The following is a 19,494-nucleotide window of genomic DNA, read 5'->3' as shown; positions in this document are numbered from 1 at the left end:
TTTTTTTTTTTGGGGGGGGGGGGGTCTATAAAGCCCTAATCAGACATTTTCCCCCCAACTGACGAATTACTAAAACCCCTTGCTGCTGCATCTCCCTGTCTCTGTGGCCTTCAATTTCAATGGAGGAAGAGACTGTTCAACAGTATCTGTACGATACTCTAAGCCCTCTTTCATTCTCCGCCGTCGCTACCACCGGAAGCGAGGAGCAACTCTCGCCTTCCGATAACCTCGAGCCCTACGCCGTTTTCCGCAACGAGATCTCTCTCTCTACTTCTCATTCTGCTCCGGCCGAGACTGCAGCAACCGAGTTTTTTGCCCTTGATGTTGCTGCTGACAACGTGGAGGAAATTTCGGGGTTTTCTACTCCTTTGGCGGTTACTTCGGTTCAGGAAACTGAGCCTAGGACGCCGGAATGTGAGGATCAGTCGATGCTTGAAAGTGGGTGGTTCCGTGGCAATGGTGGATTCAAGAGCCCTATGCTACAGTTGCATAAAGGTAATCGGATTAGTTTGTTGCTCTTGAGTCGGTAGAAGTTTATTTCAAACGGTTACACTCATCTTTGAATTATCTCCTCGACGACAGAAGTTTCAGTTATCGAGTTAAAATAGAACGTGGGTCTTGTTGTTTGTTTATTTGAACTTCTCATCGTTTTCAATGGACTGGCATTTAACTGCCACGGCAGCCTCTTCGCCGTCCCGAGCCTAAAATCCGGTCATCAGTCGTTCCACTCCTTTTTTTGTTCGGCTCAACCTTTTTCTCAGAAGGTGGAATTAAAAAGTAGGGATTCGGGTTGGAAGATTTTTAAAAGAAGATTTTTTGCTTTTGTTTTGGATAGATAAATGTAATTATCATCCACATTTTCTTCCTCAAGCTACTCGTAATATAACATGGTTAATTGGTTACACTATCTGAATTCCACTGCGTTTGTTCTCTTAACTCTTTCCTTTGTATCTATCTATAAAATTTCAAGGTGCTGGTTCGTTTACTTAATCTGCAAATTGTATACGAAGCTAGTTTCTCCTCATACCAACAATCCAACCGTGTCATTACGTTCATCTCATTCCATGGTTTACGATGCGGCCCTTGATACCCACATCCATAATTTGTTATCATGCTGTACACATCATTGTTGTTCTGAGTTCATAACTTTTGATTACATGCAGAAATAGTTGATTTTTGTGAGTTTCTATCTCCAACTGAAGAAGAACGTGTTGCACGAGACAGTGCAGTTGAAAGGGTTTTTAGTGTAGTCAAACACATATGGCCTCACTGTAAGGTATGATTGATGCCCCCTATAATTTCGTGTCCCATGCTTGATTTCAAGAGAATGGAATATTTTATTTATTTATTCCTTTGCGTTTTATAGGTTGAAGTTTTTGGATCGTTTCAGACAGGGCTTTATCTTCCAACCAGTGACATCGATGTGAGTTTCTAGATCCATGTTTTAGATGTTTCATGATTTTCAACTCTTATTATAATATGCTTTACAACTACCCGTTTTTCTTGGCCGTTGTTACTGACTGGATCATTGGAAAGAAATTAGAAAGAGTTGGAAATTTCTTGACAAGTGCAAAGAGGTTGAAAGAGGATCTGCCGAGAATTCTAATATGAGATCCAAGTAAATGATATAGTTGATCCCTAATAGAGTAGAGACAGCTGCACAACAATATGGTGGATTTGGGAGTGATTCCAATTCATTTTTTGCTTCTTCATGATTCTGCATTTTTTATTGTTAAATGCAACTACGTGAATGATACTCGCTAAAAATGTAAGGATTATGAAATATGTGGCATATGAACAGTTAGTTTAGGTCAAGTGAAGTCAATGTGAGTCTGTGATATGGTTTGGTCCTCATCATATGTAACATTTTTCTAAGCTACTACATTCTTCTCTGGAACTTGCGGTCTGCAATTGCATATTTAACAGGATAGTGGCAGCTTTTATTTGTAATTGGGCTGTCGGTCTTTATATACATAGTTTTTCTTTTTTGTCCTTGATTAGTGATATTTCATAATGGATTGACTATGGAAAAATTGGTTATTATTTAGAATCAAGTGGTCGATCTTATTGGATGCAATTTTTTTTTTATATTTCAGTAAATTTATGATTATAATTTATAACTCGTTTTTGCAGGTTGTTATTCTGGATTCAGGCATCCCAAAACCACAACTTGGTTTGCAAGCTCTTTCCAGGGCTTTATCACAAAAGGGAATAGCAAAAAAGATTCAGGTATCTTTTAATGATAGTGATTGCTTTGGTCGGGATTGGATCAGGATCTTCATTGACTTTATTTTTGGAATCTCCCATGTTATCATTGGATCAGGTTATTGGAAAGGCTCGTGTGCCAATAATTAAGTTTGTTGAAAAGCAAAGTGGTATATCTTTTGATATAAGGTATAATGTTAATTTTTGGGACTACTATTGATATTTATAAATTTGTTTAAAAAAAATTCTTCTTTCCACGAAGAAAAGTAAAAGTGAAGTTAAAACAGGATTTGCACTAAAAAGCATCCATAAAACAATTACTGTATCCAGAAGAGTGCACAGAGCTCCATTCACTGGTTAAGTTTTTTTTTTCAGTATTGAATATGCTTTTGCAACTGAAAACTGATGGAAAACTAAACTTTCATTGAGATAATATTGATAATATCTATTGCACCCCCCCCCCCCCCCCCCCCCCCCCCCCCCCCNCCCCCCCCCCCCCCCCCACACACACACACACACACAAATATACAGCTAAAGTGATTAGAGAATAGTAACTCAAAAGGAGGAATGTAATGATGGAAAAGCCCATACTAGTCTAAAAATTGACATCTTATCTCTTGCTTTACAGTTTTGACGTGCAGAATGGACCAAAAGCTGCTGATTTTATAAAGGTTTGGTGCTGTACTTCAATCTTTCGTTATGATGGCCTTCCTAGCTCAATTATTGCAGTGTGTATTTTATTGTTGTGATCTTTATTAGGAGGTGACTGCTTGATCTTCAAATTATGTTTGTGAGGTTTTCTCAAAATGACTTCTTTCAACAAATGTTACAAGTTCTGTGATAATTTGCTGTTGTATATTAATTTTTCTTGGTTCTTACAGAATAATATTAATTATTTTTTCTTGATGTCTTTTGCCTATTTCTTGTTTGGATTTCAGTGTATTCTTCCACCGTTTGTAATTTCAACAGAACATGCATGTTTTTAGTCATTGGTATTTGAGGAATATTTTGATTGATTATGGAATTTGATTGCACATAATTGAAAATAAGTTTGAGTTCGAATACTCAAACGAAATCTGACTTTCACTTCCCTTATTGTTAGAAAAATGGATTTGAATTCTATGGTTATTGATTGCTAATGGAATGTGTACATATAGTTGATTAGAAGCATGGCTTGGGATATTTGCATGAAAACCTCCGTACACATGGATTTGAAATGTACGGTTTATCTGCTTATTGCTATTACTTTCCCCCTTGCAGGGTGCAATCAGTAAGTGGCCTCCTTTGCGTCCTCTGTGTTTGATCTTAAAGGTGTTTTTGCAGCAGAGAGAACTGAATGAGGTATGTTTCTAACTGTGGATTTCAATTCTTATTGTAGTTGTCATATCGTGTATGTTAGTCGATCCATTATCTTTAAATTTTCTGTGTCTTAATTCAAGTTTCTGTATGGTGTGCAGGTATATTCTGGTGGACTAGGTTCTTATGCACTTCTTACTATGCTTATGGCCATGTTGCAGGTTAGTGTATTTGAACTTTTACATTTCGACTGTATAGGTTATTTTTCCTACCAAAGAACATATGTAACTTTTTTTATTTTTGTCCTTTCAAAGGAGCATTGAGACCGGCCAAATTACATTTGCTTCTGAAGTAATATTTGATTGTGCTAATATTTGTCTGTCAGTGCATTGGTTTCTGGCCAAGTGTATTTTAGGAATTGAATTTAAGGCATTTCCATTTAATCGTGGCAGATTATTCTTTAATTTGGTTTTATTTATTGCACAGAGTTTCAACGTGTCCCACTCTTCTCTTGAACACAATCTGGGAGTCCTTTTGGTATGTGTATTTTATTGTTCGAAGTACCTACTAGCATTGTAGTGAAAAATATTTTCTCAGATGTGAAAATAGTGCGAAAACATAATTTTTTTTTCGTAGTTCTCGTGTAGCTATTGCTGCTATGAGTAGTCTTGGTACTATATTCGTTTAGCAAGCCAATCTATTCTCGGAAATCGCCTCTGGGTCTTGTGCTTTATGGAAGCTGGCTTTATTAGACCTACTCTTTTCCTCTTTCTAATTACTCTTCTACTGCCAGAAGTCTATCCTTTGCAATTTTTTCTGTATACTTAGAAACAGAAGTGGAGGAGAAGGATCTCTTTTTTATATTGTCTTAATTTTGAAAATCAGGTACATTTCTTTGATTTTTATGGTCGCAAATTGAACACTTCTGATGTTGGTGTATCTTGCAATACGGGAGGCATTTTTTTCTCGAAGAGTAACAGAGGGTAAACCACATAAAAGATTATATGATGAATATAAATTCCATTCTCATTTTCAGGCAACACATTTCATTACGTCCTATTTTGGCTTCTCCCTAATTTTTTCTTTTATTTGGTACTGTTGCAGATTCATGACAAAAGGACGCCCATTTCTTCTTTCCATTGAGGATCCTCAGGTTAATTTCTATTTTCGACATACTAACAGGGAGGTTGTTTGAGCAGTTTGTGTATAATTGTTGTAGAATATAGTATCTCAACTCCCTTCGAATTCGACATAAACTTGTTTTGTCTGGACCAAAGGATGTCTGATTTGCTGTGCTAGATGTAAATCTTTGAAATAGGCCTCTGAGACGTTACGGTTCGACCATGTTCTCGTTACCTCAAGATGAATTGCTTGATGAATATAATTTCACTTTGTTTTGATCTCTATTTTTTAAAAAAATTGATAACTTGATGATTGAGCATTCCTTGCTTTAAGTAATGTAAAAGGCTGTAAGATATAGGTCTCCATTTCCTTCTTATAAGTTCTTTCTCTTATGTGATTTATTGGTGTAATCCAGGCACCAGATAATGACATTGGCAAGAATTCCTACAATTACTTCCAGGTTTGTTCTTCAATCATGTATGTCGATTAACTTTCTTTTCGACTCCGACTTTGTTTCTGATATCTACCATGGTTGCAGATAAGATCTGCATTTGCAATGGCCTTTTCAATCTTGACAAATGTTAAGACCATTTTAGGTCTTGGTCCAAACCGAAGTATTCTAGGCACAATAATCCGACCCGATCCAGTCTTGTTGAAGCGAAAAGGTGGCAGAGATGGAGAAGTGACCTTTACTTCTTTACTCCCTGGAGCAGGGGAACCTATACAACAACAACCAGAATATGGGGATGGTCAGGAGATGCTGTGCAATTGGCAGTTCGGCGACGATGAACCATTGCCTCGAGGGAACGACGCATCCAGGAATTTGGATACGCCGTCCTCTAAAAAAAAGAGAAAATCTCGCTGCGAGAAGTCGAGAAATAAGGACAAAGAAAACCATGGGAGTAGTAAGCGCAGCAAAGAGAAGAGTTCGAGGAAGAAACGATGGAGAGAGAACGGGAGTGATGGCAGAAGGTCTCCTTGGAAAAGATAACTCATACAGGTTGCTTTTGATCCAACACAAGCTCGATCAGTTTTTGGAGATAGATGCATTTGATTGAGTTCCACTTTGGTCTAACAGTTTAAGCACTGGAAACAGCTGCTGATGAAGGTCTCTCTGCGGCCATTGCTGGAGATTGTTGTGATATCAGTGTACTCAACCTGGAGGTGGAGGAACCATCCTAGTCTCTACTCAGGTACAAATTTTGATACCATTCATTATGATCTTCTGATATTTATTTATCATTTCTTCCATGTTTTTACCATTCACATGTATCCTCTAGAAATATATAACCAAATTAGTGTTCTTGTTATGTATCCTAACTTTATTGATCAAACACTTACAAATATAACCATCACAAGACTGTGCTCGGAATTTGTTTTTCTAGGTAAAGTTGCTTTCTCTCCTTCCCCTCCATGCTTTATTTCTGTCCTAGTTAGATCCCGATTCGACATTAGAAGTATATTGATTTTTCTCCAATAATTGAGTACTTTTGTTTGTAAATACGGCATATTTGATTCCATCCATAAATTTTCTTCCCTATGAGTTCATAACCTCAGTGTAAAGCTGCGGAGATTACCTCATTTTCCCTATGGGAGAAAACATCTTTGCACGCTTTCATATAGAGAGCGTGATAATAAACCTTATTTCATGTCTATAGACGAAATCGGAAAAGAATGAAGGGATAATAATGTGAACTTCCCAACAAAAAAAAAATAAATAAAAAAAAAAAATAATGTAGTTTTGGTTAAAATATGAATTGGGTCATTTTATACTTTTAACTTTTTTTAATTAAAAAATCCTAATTTTATATTTGTTAAAAAAAAGTTTAAACTAAATTCTAGATTTATTAAATTGTTTTAAAACTATATTTTAATGTAAAATTTTTTAAATATTGAAAAAATCATTTTTTACTTGCGTGGAAATTGATAAGCAGCTTGGGGATCCTACGTGGACTATCCACTCATTCGCAACAGGACACGGCATCACAAATGGGAACACGTGGGCCCCACACACCAGGAATGGATAATATCGAATATTCGTTGAGTTTCATGATGACGTGTCATCCTATCTTATCACACACTTCAACATTTATCATTTTCTATTAATAAATTAAAATTAAAAAAAAATAAAAAGAAACTTTTTTCATTCCGTCAAGTCACCGTCTTCCGTTATGGCCACCAACGTTCTTTGAATCCCGTTTCCGCCGCCGCTGCCACCGCCGTCGGAGGGTTGTTCCCGGCGTAGAGTCGGTGTATTATTCCACCGACGAATCCCAATTTAGAAGTTTCCATATTTTCCTATAACAGATTATCAATTTTTGTACCATATTATGAAAGTGTAATGTTTTTATATTTTAAAATTAAAATTGTAATGTTTATCTTCTCAATAATATGAAATTAAATAATCTTCTTAATAAATATTTATTATAGACGCAAAATTGCAGACACTTTTCATATTTTAAAATTAAAATTATAACATTTATCTAAAATTGAGGTGCAATTGGATGAAATGAATGACCTCCTTCACATTTATCATAGGGGCAAAATTGCAACCATTTATATTTTAATGTTAAATTAACAATATTTATCTAAATTCGAGGTGATATTTTTAATAAATATTTACGATGCGGATATTATTGTCATTTATCCAAAATTAAGGTACGATTAAATAAAATTTAAAATTTAAAATATAATTCATGGGAATAAAAAACAAAATATGGCTATTATTAATCATTGTATTAACCTTCAATTGATCGAGATTAAACTGTGTTGAATGTATTAAACTTGTAATTTGAACATTTAATTTAATTAATTAAAAGTATGAAATTGAATTTTTATTATCATTTAAACTTTGAGTTATGGAAGAATACTCTCAATTAATTTCTTTTAAATATTTCTAATTAGATATAGGACCATTATAATTAGGTGGACCATTTTTTTTTAATTTATAGTTATGATAACGGTTTAAATTATAAAAATATATGTTTTTTAAAAATTATATATATATATATATATATATTTTTTAATTTGGCTTGAATTTTAATTTTCAAAATTATTGCTTTATAAATTTGTTAAAATATTTTCATAAAATAGGAAATTAGTGGATATGGTATAAATAATTAAATAATAAGTTTAATATTTGGGATTATTTGAAAATAAATTGCCACGTCACTCAAAACGACTAACTAATTTTGGTGATTTAAAAATAAAATAAAATGATAAAGAGTGTCTATTGTCAATTAATCTATAAATAAGAACTAAGTTGGTTGGGTTTCGCACGTGCCTCCCTTGCACGTGCCACTAACTCCGCTTTCTTCGCGTATAATTTTCAACTTTGGCTGGTCTGAGTCTTTTAAATAATCAATTTATTTTGGAGGAAAAAAAGAATTAAAAGGAAAAAGAAAATTAAAAGCTGGATAAAGTTAAACCCGACGCGCCGACACGAACCTAAACACACGACGCGCTTACTCTATTCGTGGAGAACACGCGTTTTCTCCCCTCCTTTTATATAAATCTCCCTCTTTTTCCCCTCGATCCTCCTCTCTCTAGAATTGTTCTTGAAGTTCTCTCCGCCAACGTCGTTTTGCGTTCATTTATCTCTCTGATTGGATTTGATTTGATTTCGGTCGGGGATTTTCGTACGGAACCCTTCGGATTCTTATTTAACGGTGAGTGATTTTTGTATTTCTAATCTCTAAGGTTACGTTTTGTTTTATTCTTTGTTTGAATTGTGTGAAATGTGTTCGGGGAATTTGGGTTTTGTTTAAATGAATTGGTCTTTTTTCCTGTTCAAGACAACGAGTGTTGGATCTTAATCTATGCATTTAAGCGAATTTGTTCGGCTTCAATTTGAACTGCCCTCTTTTTCTTCTTTCCATGTGATTCGATCTAGGTTGATTTTGGGGTTTTGTTTTATCTGAACTGCATGATTTTGCGGATAAGTTTGTTTGGATTGCTGTGTCTTTTTGTTTTTTCCGTCTCAAGATTTTCAACTTCGAAGTTTCGAGATGATTTGGGAGTTTTGACATTGTTTCCAAAAACTTCTTTCCGTTCATCCACGTCTCTCTCCTTTTCCAATTTAGAGGATAGGTAGCGTAAACTACAAGCTGAACGAGTCCAGTTTTTGGGGCATTGATTGGACGTTTGTTTGTTATTTATTTGGGATTTTTGCGTTGTTGCCCTGCAATTGGCTTGCTAGCTTAATGAAGAGGGTGTTCCGAGTCTCGACTCTGGTTCGTGATAGATGATTTTTGAATGGTCTGAATAATCTACATTGATCCCAGCTCTTGTGTCTATAGATCGGCCCTTGAATCATTGATCCCTGTGTTTTCTTTTAAGTTTTCACAATCCTTTTGGCCTCTTCGCTATAAATTGGCTTGGATTAGTTGTGGATGGAACAGAGCTTAAGTTTTGCCAATTGTAGGAAAAAATCTGGTTCGAGTAGCTTGGTTTTTTAAAATTGTGTTTGTTTTCTCATCCTTTCATCTTTTATAAGGAAACATTTTGAATTTTTTGTCGAATCCCAAGAACATTTGTTCAGAAACTACTCAGTTTAGTAATCATTTATAAGGTAACATTTTGAATTTTTTTTATCAAATTCCAAGAACATTTGTTTAGAAAACTACTCAGTTTAGTAATCAATTATAAGGAAATATTTTGAATTTTTTGTCAAATTCCAAGAACATTTGTTTAGAAACCTACTCAGTTTAGTAATCATTTTGTTTTTGTTTTTCGAAATTAAAGCTTAGAAACACTACTTCCGCCCACAAGTTTCTTAGTTTCTATGCTTTGAAAATTATGTTTTTGTTATTTATGTGCTCAAATTGGTATCTTTCTACAATGTTCTTCAATCGTCGATTGCAGCTGATTTTATTCACTAATTTACTCCTTTTTAAAAGAATCTCATTATCTCAATTTATCGTTTTGTTAACAGAACGTATTACTCATTCCATGGAACAAAACCATTCCGTGCACGAGTCTGAACATGATGTCTCTCTCAAGCAAAACTGGAGATCCGTCTCAGAAGATGCTAACGGTTGTTTCGAATGCAACATTTGCTTAGACTCAGCCGATGATCCTGTTGTCACCCTCTGTGGTCATCTCTACTGCTGGCCGTGCATTTACATATGGCTTCACGTTCAAATCTCCAGCGACGAACCCGAAAACACCCAGAACTGCCCTGTTTGTAAGGCTAGCATCACTCCCTCTTCTTTGGTTCCCCTCTATGGTCGTGGCACGTCGAACTCAGATTCCGAATCCAAGAAGTCTCACTTGGGTATGGCTGTACCTCGAAGACCACCACCGTCGATGAACACACCGCCCCATTCCAATGCTGCCTCTGCCTTGCATCATAGCCAGCAGCTTCATCCAAATTATATCCGCTCGCCCTCGCACCCGCACCCACACCAGCACCCAATCTATCACCAACAATACTTCCCCCAGGCTTATACCGACGTTGCTTCATATGCACCTTCTTATCTCGGTAATGCCGTGATAACAAGTCTGCTAAACCCAACGATCGGGATGTTCGGAGAAACAGTTTTCACTAGAATTTTCGGTAGCGTGGATGGAAACTTGTTGCCATACCCGACTTACAACAACTCTATCACAGGGAATGGCAGTAGCAGAATGAGAAGACAGGAAATGCAGCTTGATAAGTCTCTTAATAGAGTCTCCATCTTTCTATTTTGCTGCTTTATTATCTGTCTTCTATTGTTTTGAAGTTGGCAATAGACGTTCTGTGAAGAAGCATATCATATCATATGATACTGACCAGCAGCAAATGAGCAGCTAGAATTTTGCTGTATGACTTTACTGTGAGAAGTCATCCATTTGTACAGAAGCTTAAGCTAATATCACAATATTTTGCCACTCCTTTTGGTGCTGCAACATAATCTTAAAGTTTTAACTGCGGTTGCATACTTCAAATATAAGGACCCGAAGGTCATAGACTTACTAGGACCCGAAGTTCTTAGACTTGCTTAATCTTGTGTATAAGGACCTGAAGTTCGTAGACTTGCTTAATCTTGTGTATAAGGACCTAAAGTTCGTAGACTTACTTAATCTTTAGTATAAGAACCTGAAGTTTGCACACTTAATCTTTAGTACAAGAATTCGAAGTTCATAGACTTAATCTTTAGTTTAAGGACCCGAAGTTCTTAAACGTACTTAATCTTTAGTATAAGAACTCGAAGTTCTTAGACTTAATCTTTAGTATAAGAATACGAAGTCCGCACACATACATAATCTTTAGTACCAGGACCTGAAATTCATAGACTTAATCTTTAGTAAATAGTAAAAGGGTAAATAGTAAAAGGATTACTAGGGGGTCGTTTTAAATTTAAAAAAATAAAAAAAATTAGGGACTTAAACACTAAATTAGGTTTGGTAAAAGTAAAATTAGGGACTTAAACACTAAATTAGGTTTGGTAAAAGTAATGATTCGAAGGATTATACTAATAATCATTCATTATGATGTCAACACAATGATTATAAGGTCTTTTTTATATCAACTTTTATATCCATTCCATTTAATTTTACATTTTATTATATAGTTTAATGGACGATTTTACTTTATTTATTTATTTATTTATTTATAATTTTACAATTTTTGTGGCTATTTGTAAGGTAATTATGTGTTAGTCAAATTTAATTTTATCCCAAATATAACTTTTATTGAAATTAGTAAAGTTTTGAAAAATAAAAATTATGTCATTATATTAATTTAATTCCAAGATACAATAGTAACATTTATGGATATAATGAAAATTAATATTATTTAAAAATTATCAGTGACCCACAAATACTTTAAATATGTTTATTTATTTATTTTAAATTTTATAATAGAGAATATTACTTTTTAGGGGGGAAATTTCCGGTGTAATACACTCATACTAATTGATAAAGTTCACACCTTTATTACCCACCGTTGGATGAGCTCGATCATCGCAGTCAATTCAAAAATTTTCCACAGCATCGACAGTGATAGGCAATTACAACAGCTTGAGACCGACAAAGACCGTAGATCTTCAGACATAAATGTCTGTGTCAGCTTTGTAGCGGAATAATCAGATTTAAATCAATCTTAATAAGGTTAATAGCATCCAATTTAATATCTGATACTCAAATTTGTGTTTGAGAGGGAAAATAAATGAGTTCTTTATCAAAATCGAGTGAGACCCACAACGAATTTAAGGTTTTTATTCCAAAAAAATGAGTTCTTTATCAAAATCTAAAGAAGCCCACAACGAATTAAAGGTTTTTATTCCCGGTTTCTTTTACATTTCGATGTCTTCAATTCATTGGGTTCTTCAAAATTGTTGTTTAGCCGAGTCCCTTTGAAACGCTTCTCTAAAACACTACTGTACTTTTGTCCAGAAGTCCCAAAGGAAAGAAAGACTTGGCATAAAGATTCCAAATCTGAAACCCTTTTCTTTGAAGCTTTACTTTGCCACTCCATTGTTGAAGCTTTAGTTTCTTTCTCGCTCTAGATTCTCTCTCTGTTTCTGCTTGGAAGGGGGAAACCTGGGTTTGTGAAGATGAGGGGTCCTTTAGGGGCAGTGATTGGGAGGTTCCCTTCAAGTGATGGGAATGCCCAAATGGGTGGGATCATTAGGCATAATAGAAAATGCAGAGATATTGTGTTTCTTGTGATCTTTATAGCTTTCTGGGTGGGCATGATTGTTAACTCCAGCTTTGGATTTAACCAAGGAGACCCATTAAGGTATGGACTCTTCTTTTGCTTCAATGGCTACTGTTTGTTCTTGCGTATTGTCTCTTTCATTCAAAAAGCTCTTAAGTTCTTTAATTTTGTGATGTTCTATTCACTTCGACATGGAATTCTGCTACTTCATCACTACCCACCTGATAATTTGTTGTGTAGATAGCTCCTGGGGGTCTCATTGTTTTGCTAGATAGCTATTGGGGGTATCACTCAACGGTGGCTAGATAGCTCCTGGGGGTATCACTCAACGTTTGGCTAGATAGCCCCTGGGGGACTCATTGTTTGGCTAGAATCTCCTGGGGGTATCACTCAACGTTTGGCTAGATAGCTTCTGGGGGTCTCATTGTTTGGCTAGATATCTCCTGGGGGTATCACTCGACGTTTTGCTAGATAGCGTCTGGGGGTATCACCCAACGTTTGGCTAGATATCTCCTGGGGGTATCACTCAATGTTTGGCTAGATAGCTCCTGGGGGGTATCATTGGGCCTTCTTCTTTGTTTTAACCCTTCTGAAGTTTGAAGGAAATTTAGCATATGGGTAGGATGAGACATTTCCATTAGTTTTCTTTGTTCTCCCTTCTTTTTAAGCTTATGTTAAAACTGACATTACATCCTTGATGAACTGTACCCTGTAAGATTCATACAGAACCCTTTGGAACCGATGAACCGAGCGTTCCTTTGCCTCATGTATTGCCATCACAATAGCTTTCATTGGCCCCAGTTTTCCCGTTCGCCAATCGTGATTTGGTTTAGTTTCTTATAATAGTAACAATCTGATGATTCCAAATTGTATTAATCATGGAGGAACTACAATTAGTCCTTGAAATTGTACGGTTATCAGGCTTACATATACTTGGTGCTTGCCTTCTCCTTCTCTTTGTTTATTAGTCTCCTTTAAGTTGATCTTTGTGCTACTGTTTATCAGGCTCACATATGGACTAGACTACAAAGGAAATGTCTGTGGCAACAAGCATGCTAATCCCGGCCTTCGTGAACTCGAGCTTAAATATTGGTTGAATCCTAATCAGGTGTATCAAAGTGGTCTGAAGGACAGTCAATTTAAGCTGGCGGATGCTCGGAGTATATGTTTGATGGATTGCCCAACACCTTCAGAAGATTCTCTAAACTGGGTTTGTGATTATCCAGAAGGCGAAATACGCCTCTCAATGGATGATTGGATAGACAGGAACTACGATTATTTCGAGTTCCTTACGCCTGAGATGAGGAACAGCTCGGTGAACCTTCAAGGTCCTTGTTACCCTGTCATTTTTCCTAGTGTTAATGGTAAGTGAGATTCATCTTTCTTGATGCCATTGTTTGTTTTCCACCTTATAGGATGATATCGAAAACTTCGCGTCTAGATTCTTTATAAAACATGTTTTACGAACGAATGTGCAACGAAAAAGTGTATAAATTTAAAGGTGCAACGAGCTCACGGTTAGAACGATGTCTTTCTCAGTTTATTGGAGCTGCCAGTTCCTCGCTCGCCCCTCAAATGTATCATTAACACATTGGAAGCAGATGGGTGGAATGAACATAGATGCGGATTTGATCATAGATAAATCTATTCATAAGTCGACCAACTCTCGATCATCTGTCTTGAAGGTATACAAGTTTTTCTTTTCTACAATGCATGCAGTTATCGTAAAAAAATTTCACTTTAAATCAAAAGAAGTTGCTAGTCTCGAAGATGTAGTCAAAAGTAACTCAAGTATTGAACAAAGGGTGTATTTTGTTCGAGGGCTCCAGAGAAAGGAGTCGAGCCTTGATTAAAGGGAGGTTGTTCGAGGGCTACATAGGTCTCAGGGGAGGCTCTATGGTGTACTTTGTTCGAGGGGAGGATTGTTGAGAATTGTCGGGAGGGAATCCCACATTGGCTACATCTCCATTGATAGGAGGCCTTTTGGGGAAATCAAAAGCAAAGCCATGAGAGCTTATGCTCAAAGTGGACAATATCGTACCATTGTGGAGAGTCTGGTTCCTATCAAATCACAGGTCTACGTAAAGTGTCATACGAGCTCACGAGTTCCAAATTGCAAGCTCTTTCGAATAATATCTTTAGCGTCCCGTCTGAAGCTTCTCTATCATGTCGTAACTTTTTTCGTTGTGTCTTACCATTTCTGAAGTTTTCACTTATTCTATGCTCTAAACTACTCACAGAGATACATGTCTGATATTGGGAAGTCGTGGCCGATATTGATTGTTTGCGGAGGAATTTTGCCTCTATTTTTGGCAGTGATTTGGTTGCTAATGATTCGACATTTTGTCGCTGCTATGCCGTGGGTAACAGTCATTCTATTCAACATTCTCATCGTATCGGTCACAATGTTTTATTACCTCAAAGGTGAGGAGGAACATGTTTACTCTGAGTTAAAGTTGTTATTTCATCTTGTATTATTATTACTGATTGCTATTGTCTTTATTGCTATAGCTGGATGGATTGGAAATGATGCTATCACGCCCATCATCGGTGATCACGACCCCTATGTCCACATATTTGGAAGGGTATGCAACCGAATCTCGTGAGACTTTTCGATAAAAAAACTCATTTGATTCTGAACACTCGATTGATTATTGTTCAGGAGCTCGATCATATGCGCGCTGCTGCAGTTCTAATGACTTTTGTTATGGCTGTCTCTGTTCTTACTTCAATTGCTATCATCCGTCGAATCATAATGGCAACGTCTGTCCTCAAGGCAAGTACTATGCTATACATGCATAATGGCAGCAAAAATTATAAACTGATATGTAGTTCAAGTACTTCAACTTCAGCATTGCAAGTTTTCGACGATTTCTTTATCTGTGTGTCTCTGAGATCCCACATTGGTTGGAGAGGGGAACGAAACATTCCTTATAAGGATGGGAAAATCTCTCCCTAATAGACGCGTTTTAAAACCATGAGGCTGATGGTGCTATGTAACGGGCCAAAGTGGACAATATATGCTAGCAGTGGGCTTGAGTTATTATAAATGGCATCAGAGTCAGACACCGGGCGGGTGCCAGCAAGGACGCCGGCCCCCCAAGGGAGGTGGATACCGGGTGGTGTGCTAGCAAGGACGCTCGCCCCCAAAGGAGGTGGATTGTGAGATCCCACATCAGTTGGAGAAGGGAACGAAACATTCCTTATAAGGATGTGAAAATGTCTCCTTAACAGACGCGTTTTAAAACCATGAGGCTGATGGCGATACGTAACGGGCCGAAGCAGACAATATCTGCTAGTGATGGGCTTGGGCTGTTACAAATGGTATTAGAGCCAGATACCGGGCGGTGTGTCAACGAGGACGCTGGCCCCCAAGGGGGGTGGATTGTGAGATCCCACATCGGTTGGAGAGGGGGACGAAACATTCCTTATAAGGATGTGGAAATGTCTCCCTAACAGATGCGTTTTAAAACCGTGAGGCTGACGACGATATGTAATGGGCCAAAGTGGACAATATCTGCTAGCGGTGAGCTTGAGCTGTTACAAATGGTATCAAAGCCAGACGCTAGGCGATGTGCCAGCGAGGACGCTGGCCCCCCAAGGAGGTGGATTGTGAGATCCCATCAGTTGGAGAAGGGAACGAAACATTCCTGATAAGGATGTGGAAACCTCTCCCTAACATTCGTGTTTTAAAAATCGTGAGGGTGACGGCGATACGTCACGAGCCAAAGCAGACAATATCTGCTAGCAGTGGGCTTGAGTTGTTACAAATGGTATTAGAGCCAGACACTAGGCGGTGCCCCAGCGAGAACGCTGGTCCCAAAGGGGTGAATTGTGAGATCCCACATCAGTTAAGAGAAGGGAACGAAACATCCTTATAAGGACGTGAAAACCTCTCCCTAACATACGCATTTTAAAATCGTGAGGCTCACAGCGATACGTAATGCGCTAAAGCAAACAATATCTGCTAGCGGTGAGCTTGGGCTGTTATAGTGTCGCTCATTTTAGCTCATTTCATTGAGGCACTCTTAGTTTCTAAACTGATTAATATCGATAATATCATTATTTCACTTTGGTTTCATACGACCCTACGTGCAGGTAGCTGCAAAGGTGATCGGAGAAGTTCAAGCACTCATAATCTTTCCAATCATACCTTATGCCATCCTTGCAATCTTTTACATGTTATGGTTATCAGCTTCCCTTCATCTCTTCAGCTCTGGTCAGATTGTCCAGAATAATTGCAACTCAAATTGCTGCGCTTACGATCTTGCTTCAAAACGAGTGAACTGCGACCGTTGCTGTGGTTATAGCATCCGTTATACTCCTCATATCGACATAGCCATCTTTTTCCACCTATTCGGAGGTTATTGGGCTACTCAATTTTTTGTAGCATGCTCTTCAACAGTTATTGCAGGCTCCGTGGCCTCCTACTACTGGGCTCGTGGTGAAACTTCGGTAAGTTACTAACGATGGGGTCAACATATCCAACATTCTGAACTTCTTTCGGGGCTATAAGTTCTTACAGTGGATTCTTTCCTTCTTTAATACTCATTGTCTTTGGTTAATGCAGCCCGAAATTCCGTTTCTTCCAGTGTTCTCCTCGATGAAACGGCTTGCAAGATATAACCTCGGGTCCATGGCTATCGGTTCCTTGACTGTATCCTTTATGGAATCAATTCGGTTCATACTCGAGTCTATTCGTCGCAAATTGAAAGTCGCAAGTACGACACCAGATAGTTGGATTGGCCGAGCAGCACATAATACGTCTCGGTTTTGCCTGAGATGTATAGAGTGGATCATCAAATCCGTTAACCGCAATGCATATATAATGGTAAATTGATACTCATTTACTCATTGACTACAATATATTAGTTTATTAGTTTGCAGAACAAGAACAAGAACTCAGTAATCTCTCCAACAAACGTTGCTATTTTGATTCGTGCAGATTGCGATAACGGGCAAAAGCTTTTGTAAGGCGTCAGCTATTGCGACGGAGTTAATAATGAACAACATCCTTCGGATCGGGAGAGTGAACGTGATCGGAGACGTTATTCTGTTCCTTGGGAAGCTTTGTATCAGCCTCTCAAGTGCTCTTTTTGCATTCCTCATGTCGGATACACACAAATACAGATCTGCTCATAACAAGATTTCTTCCCCATTGTTTCCGGTCTTGGTAAGTTCTTTAACTTTTTTTACATATAGTTTTTTGGGTGATAAAAGGGAGAAAAATAGGTATAGAACAGAGCAAAGCATGTTACTTCTCTTTCATATCAGTGTTAGACTAAATATATAGCAGTCCAAACCCACTGTCGTTAGCAGACATTGTCCTTCTTGGCATGTTACTTGGCATGTTACGTATCACCGTTAGCCTCACAGTTTTAAAGTGCGTTTGCTAGGGAGAAGTTTCCACATTCTTATAAGGAATGCTTAGTTCCCCTCTCTAACCGATGTGGGATCTCACAATGGGATCCATCGGTTGGAGAGGGAATGAAACATTTTTTACAAGGGTGTGGAAACATCTCCCTAGTAGACGTTTTTAAACCGCGAGGCTGACGTCGATACGTAACGGGCCAAAGCGGACAATATCTGCTATCAGTGAGTTTGGGCTGTTACAAATGGTATCAAAGTCAAAAACCTGGCCCCCAAGAAGAGGGGTGAATTGTAAGATTTTCTTATAAGGGTGTGGAAACCTCTCCTCCCTATCAGACACGTTTACAAGCCAAAGTAGACAATATCTGCTAGTGGTGAGCTTGGACTGTTACAAAATATAACATTTCAGTCCTCAATTTTGTAATCATTTTTCACTTTCAATCGTCATATTTTAAAAACGATAATATGACACGTCCATGGCCTATAAACCCAAAAGCTTAAGCTAACGGGTTACGATAAACTTAATCATATCACACTTCTACACTCTCACTTGTGGGCTTAGAAATTAGTGGAAGAAACCAACATCCCAAGGTTTTGAACACAACGCTCTCTCCTTTGATAACCTGTTAAATCGTTGCTGAACCCAAAAGCTTAAGCAAACGAGCCACGGTAAATTTAGTCGTGTCAATACTGATTTAAGGCCTTTTTGGTTGTGAAACAACAGGTTTGCTGGGGGCTAGGCTATGTGGTTGCTACACTTTTCTTTGGAGTGGTGGAGATGTCCATTGATACAATAATTCTATCCTACTGTCAAGATTCTGAAGAACATCAGGGCACAGCTCAATATGCCCCTCCACTTCTCATGGAGACTCTCAATGATCAAAATGAGATGCAAAGACTTACACAGGGGCCTCCCAGTTCATAGCCTTTCATCATTTACTTTTCATATTGATTGCCCTCTCAGAATGTTACCAAAAAAATAGGCTTTACCTTCTCCTGCTGCTGTCATCTCCAACCCTTCACTGTCACAGTTTTTTCACTGTAAATAATCATTTTCTTTGCAGTGTGGAAGTTGGAGGAAAAGTGATAGAGAAGAGACAGACAGGGAATACCTTTAGGCCTTGTTTTGTTTTTTATGGGCAGGTTACTATTTTTGTTACTTGTTACTAGAGAAGCTTTGGATATGTTGTATTCTCCATTATTATTGCAATGACATTAGTTAATATTACGTTGGGTTCTCGTGATGGCTCAAGTCCACCGCTAGCAGATATTGTCCTCTTTGGAATTTTCCTTTCGGGTTTCTCCTCAAGGATTTTAAAATGCGTGTGCTGGGGGAGGTTTCCACATGCTTATAATCAATGCTTCATTCTCCTCGATCAATGTGAGATCTCAGAATTCACCCCCTTTAGGGTCCAACATTCTCGCTGACACTTGTTCCTTTCTCTAATTGATGTGGGGTCTTACGAGGGTGGACATCGAGTGGTGTGCCAGCGAGAATACTGGGTCTCGAAGGGGAGTGGATTGTGATATCCTACATTGATTAGGGAGAAGAACGAACTATTCTTTATAATAGTGTGGAAACTCTCCTAGAGAATCTCAAAAGAGAAAACCCAAAAGGGACAAAATATGCTAGCGGTGAGATTTAACTTTTACATTTTTTGTCTCATGTTCTTTGCATTAAGCTAACCGAATCAGTTCAACTGACAAAAAGAACATAGAAAATGGTCTCTAAGCAACATGCTACCATGACCACAACTCAATGATAATTGATTCGTACGGAAAGGGCTAGAAACTTGAAGATATCTTTCAAGTTCTTGGGGTCAAGTGATTGGATGATTTTCTGAATTAAAAAATCTAAT

General features: G+C 37.7%; 3 protein-coding genes across 4 annotated transcripts; all 3 read left to right on the top strand.

Moving 5' to 3' along the window:
* The first annotated feature begins 36 nt into the window (after positions 1 to 36).
* Positions 37 to 5,982, top strand: LOC111476864 (non-canonical poly(A) RNA polymerase PAPD5). 2 transcript variants are annotated; one of them, XM_023120711.1, is made up of 14 exons: positions 37 to 495; positions 1,164 to 1,276; positions 1,367 to 1,423; positions 2,134 to 2,229; positions 2,324 to 2,394; positions 2,834 to 2,876; positions 3,466 to 3,546; positions 3,663 to 3,722; positions 3,988 to 4,038; positions 4,387 to 4,484; positions 4,606 to 4,654; positions 5,039 to 5,083; positions 5,162 to 5,623; positions 5,702 to 5,982. In XM_023120711.1, the coding sequence occupies exons 1-13, from the start codon at positions 120 to 122 to the stop codon at positions 5,612 to 5,614; spliced, it is 1,593 nt and encodes a 530-aa protein (XP_022976479.1). In that variant the 5' UTR covers positions 37 to 119; the 3' UTR covers positions 5,615 to 5,623; positions 5,702 to 5,982. The 2 variants fall into 2 exon arrangements, with proteins under 2 accessions (XP_022976479.1, XP_022976478.1); XM_023120710.1 differs by having other exon boundaries at positions 38 to 495; positions 5,720 to 5,982.
* Positions 5,983 to 8,136: 2,154 nt separating this feature from the next.
* On the top strand, positions 8,137 to 10,498 carry LOC111476921 (E3 ubiquitin-protein ligase RMA3-like). The gene is made up of 2 exons (XM_023120795.1): positions 8,137 to 8,291; positions 9,557 to 10,498. The coding sequence occupies exon 2, from the start codon at positions 9,574 to 9,576 to the stop codon at positions 10,342 to 10,344; it is 771 nt and encodes a 256-aa protein (XP_022976563.1). The 5' UTR covers positions 8,137 to 8,291; positions 9,557 to 9,573; the 3' UTR covers positions 10,345 to 10,498.
* Positions 10,499 to 11,837: 1,339 nt separating this feature from the next.
* LOC111476840 (choline transporter protein 1-like) lies at positions 11,838 to 18,875 on the top strand. The gene is made up of 10 exons (XM_023120669.1): positions 11,838 to 12,346; positions 13,271 to 13,629; positions 13,805 to 13,950; positions 14,506 to 14,689; positions 14,777 to 14,850; positions 14,928 to 15,041; positions 16,364 to 16,720; positions 16,836 to 17,096; positions 17,211 to 17,438; positions 18,360 to 18,875. The coding sequence occupies exons 1-10, from the start codon at positions 12,162 to 12,164 to the stop codon at positions 18,558 to 18,560; spliced, it is 2,109 nt and encodes a 702-aa protein (XP_022976437.1). The 5' UTR covers positions 11,838 to 12,161; the 3' UTR covers positions 18,561 to 18,875.
* The last annotated feature ends 619 nt before the right edge of the window (positions 18,876 to 19,494 follow it).

This window comes from Cucurbita maxima, unplaced genomic scaffold (assembly GCF_002738345.1).
Source record: "Cucurbita maxima cultivar Rimu unplaced genomic scaffold, Cmax_1.0 Cma_Scf00003, whole genome shotgun sequence".
Classification (NCBI taxonomy): Eukaryota; Viridiplantae; Streptophyta; class Magnoliopsida; order Cucurbitales; family Cucurbitaceae; genus Cucurbita; species Cucurbita maxima.
The sequence above is the reverse complement of the archived record's forward strand: the minus strand, read 5'-3'. Positions and strand labels throughout refer to the sequence as shown.

What these genes read in the sequence shown, in the direction of transcription:
- LOC111476864 (XM_023120711.1), top strand. Translation starts at nt 120, where the DNA reads ATGGAGGAAGAGACTGTTCAACAGTATCTGTACGATACTCTAAGCCCT. An exon ending in TGCTTATGGCCATGTTGCAG is followed by an intron (nt 3,723 to 3,987) that starts GTTAGTGTATTT and finishes TTTATTGCACAG; the next exon opens with AGTTTCAACGTGTCCCACTC. An exon ending in ATTCCTACAATTACTTCCAG is followed by an intron (nt 5,084 to 5,161) that starts GTTTGTTCTTCA and finishes CCATGGTTGCAG; the next exon opens with ATAAGATCTGCATTTGCAAT.
- LOC111476921 (XM_023120795.1), top strand. Translation starts at nt 9,574, where the DNA reads ATGGAACAAAACCATTCCGTGCACGAGTCTGAACATGATGTCTCTCTC.
- LOC111476840 (XM_023120669.1), top strand. Translation starts at nt 12,162, where the DNA reads ATGAGGGGTCCTTTAGGGGCAGTGATTGGGAGGTTCCCTTCAAGTGAT. An exon ending in AACCAAGGAGACCCATTAAG is followed by an intron (nt 12,347 to 13,270) that starts GTATGGACTCTT and finishes ACTGTTTATCAG; the next exon opens with GCTCACATATGGACTAGACT. An exon ending in GGGCTCGTGGTGAAACTTCG is followed by an intron (nt 16,721 to 16,835) that starts GTAAGTTACTAA and finishes TGGTTAATGCAG; the next exon opens with CCCGAAATTCCGTTTCTTCC.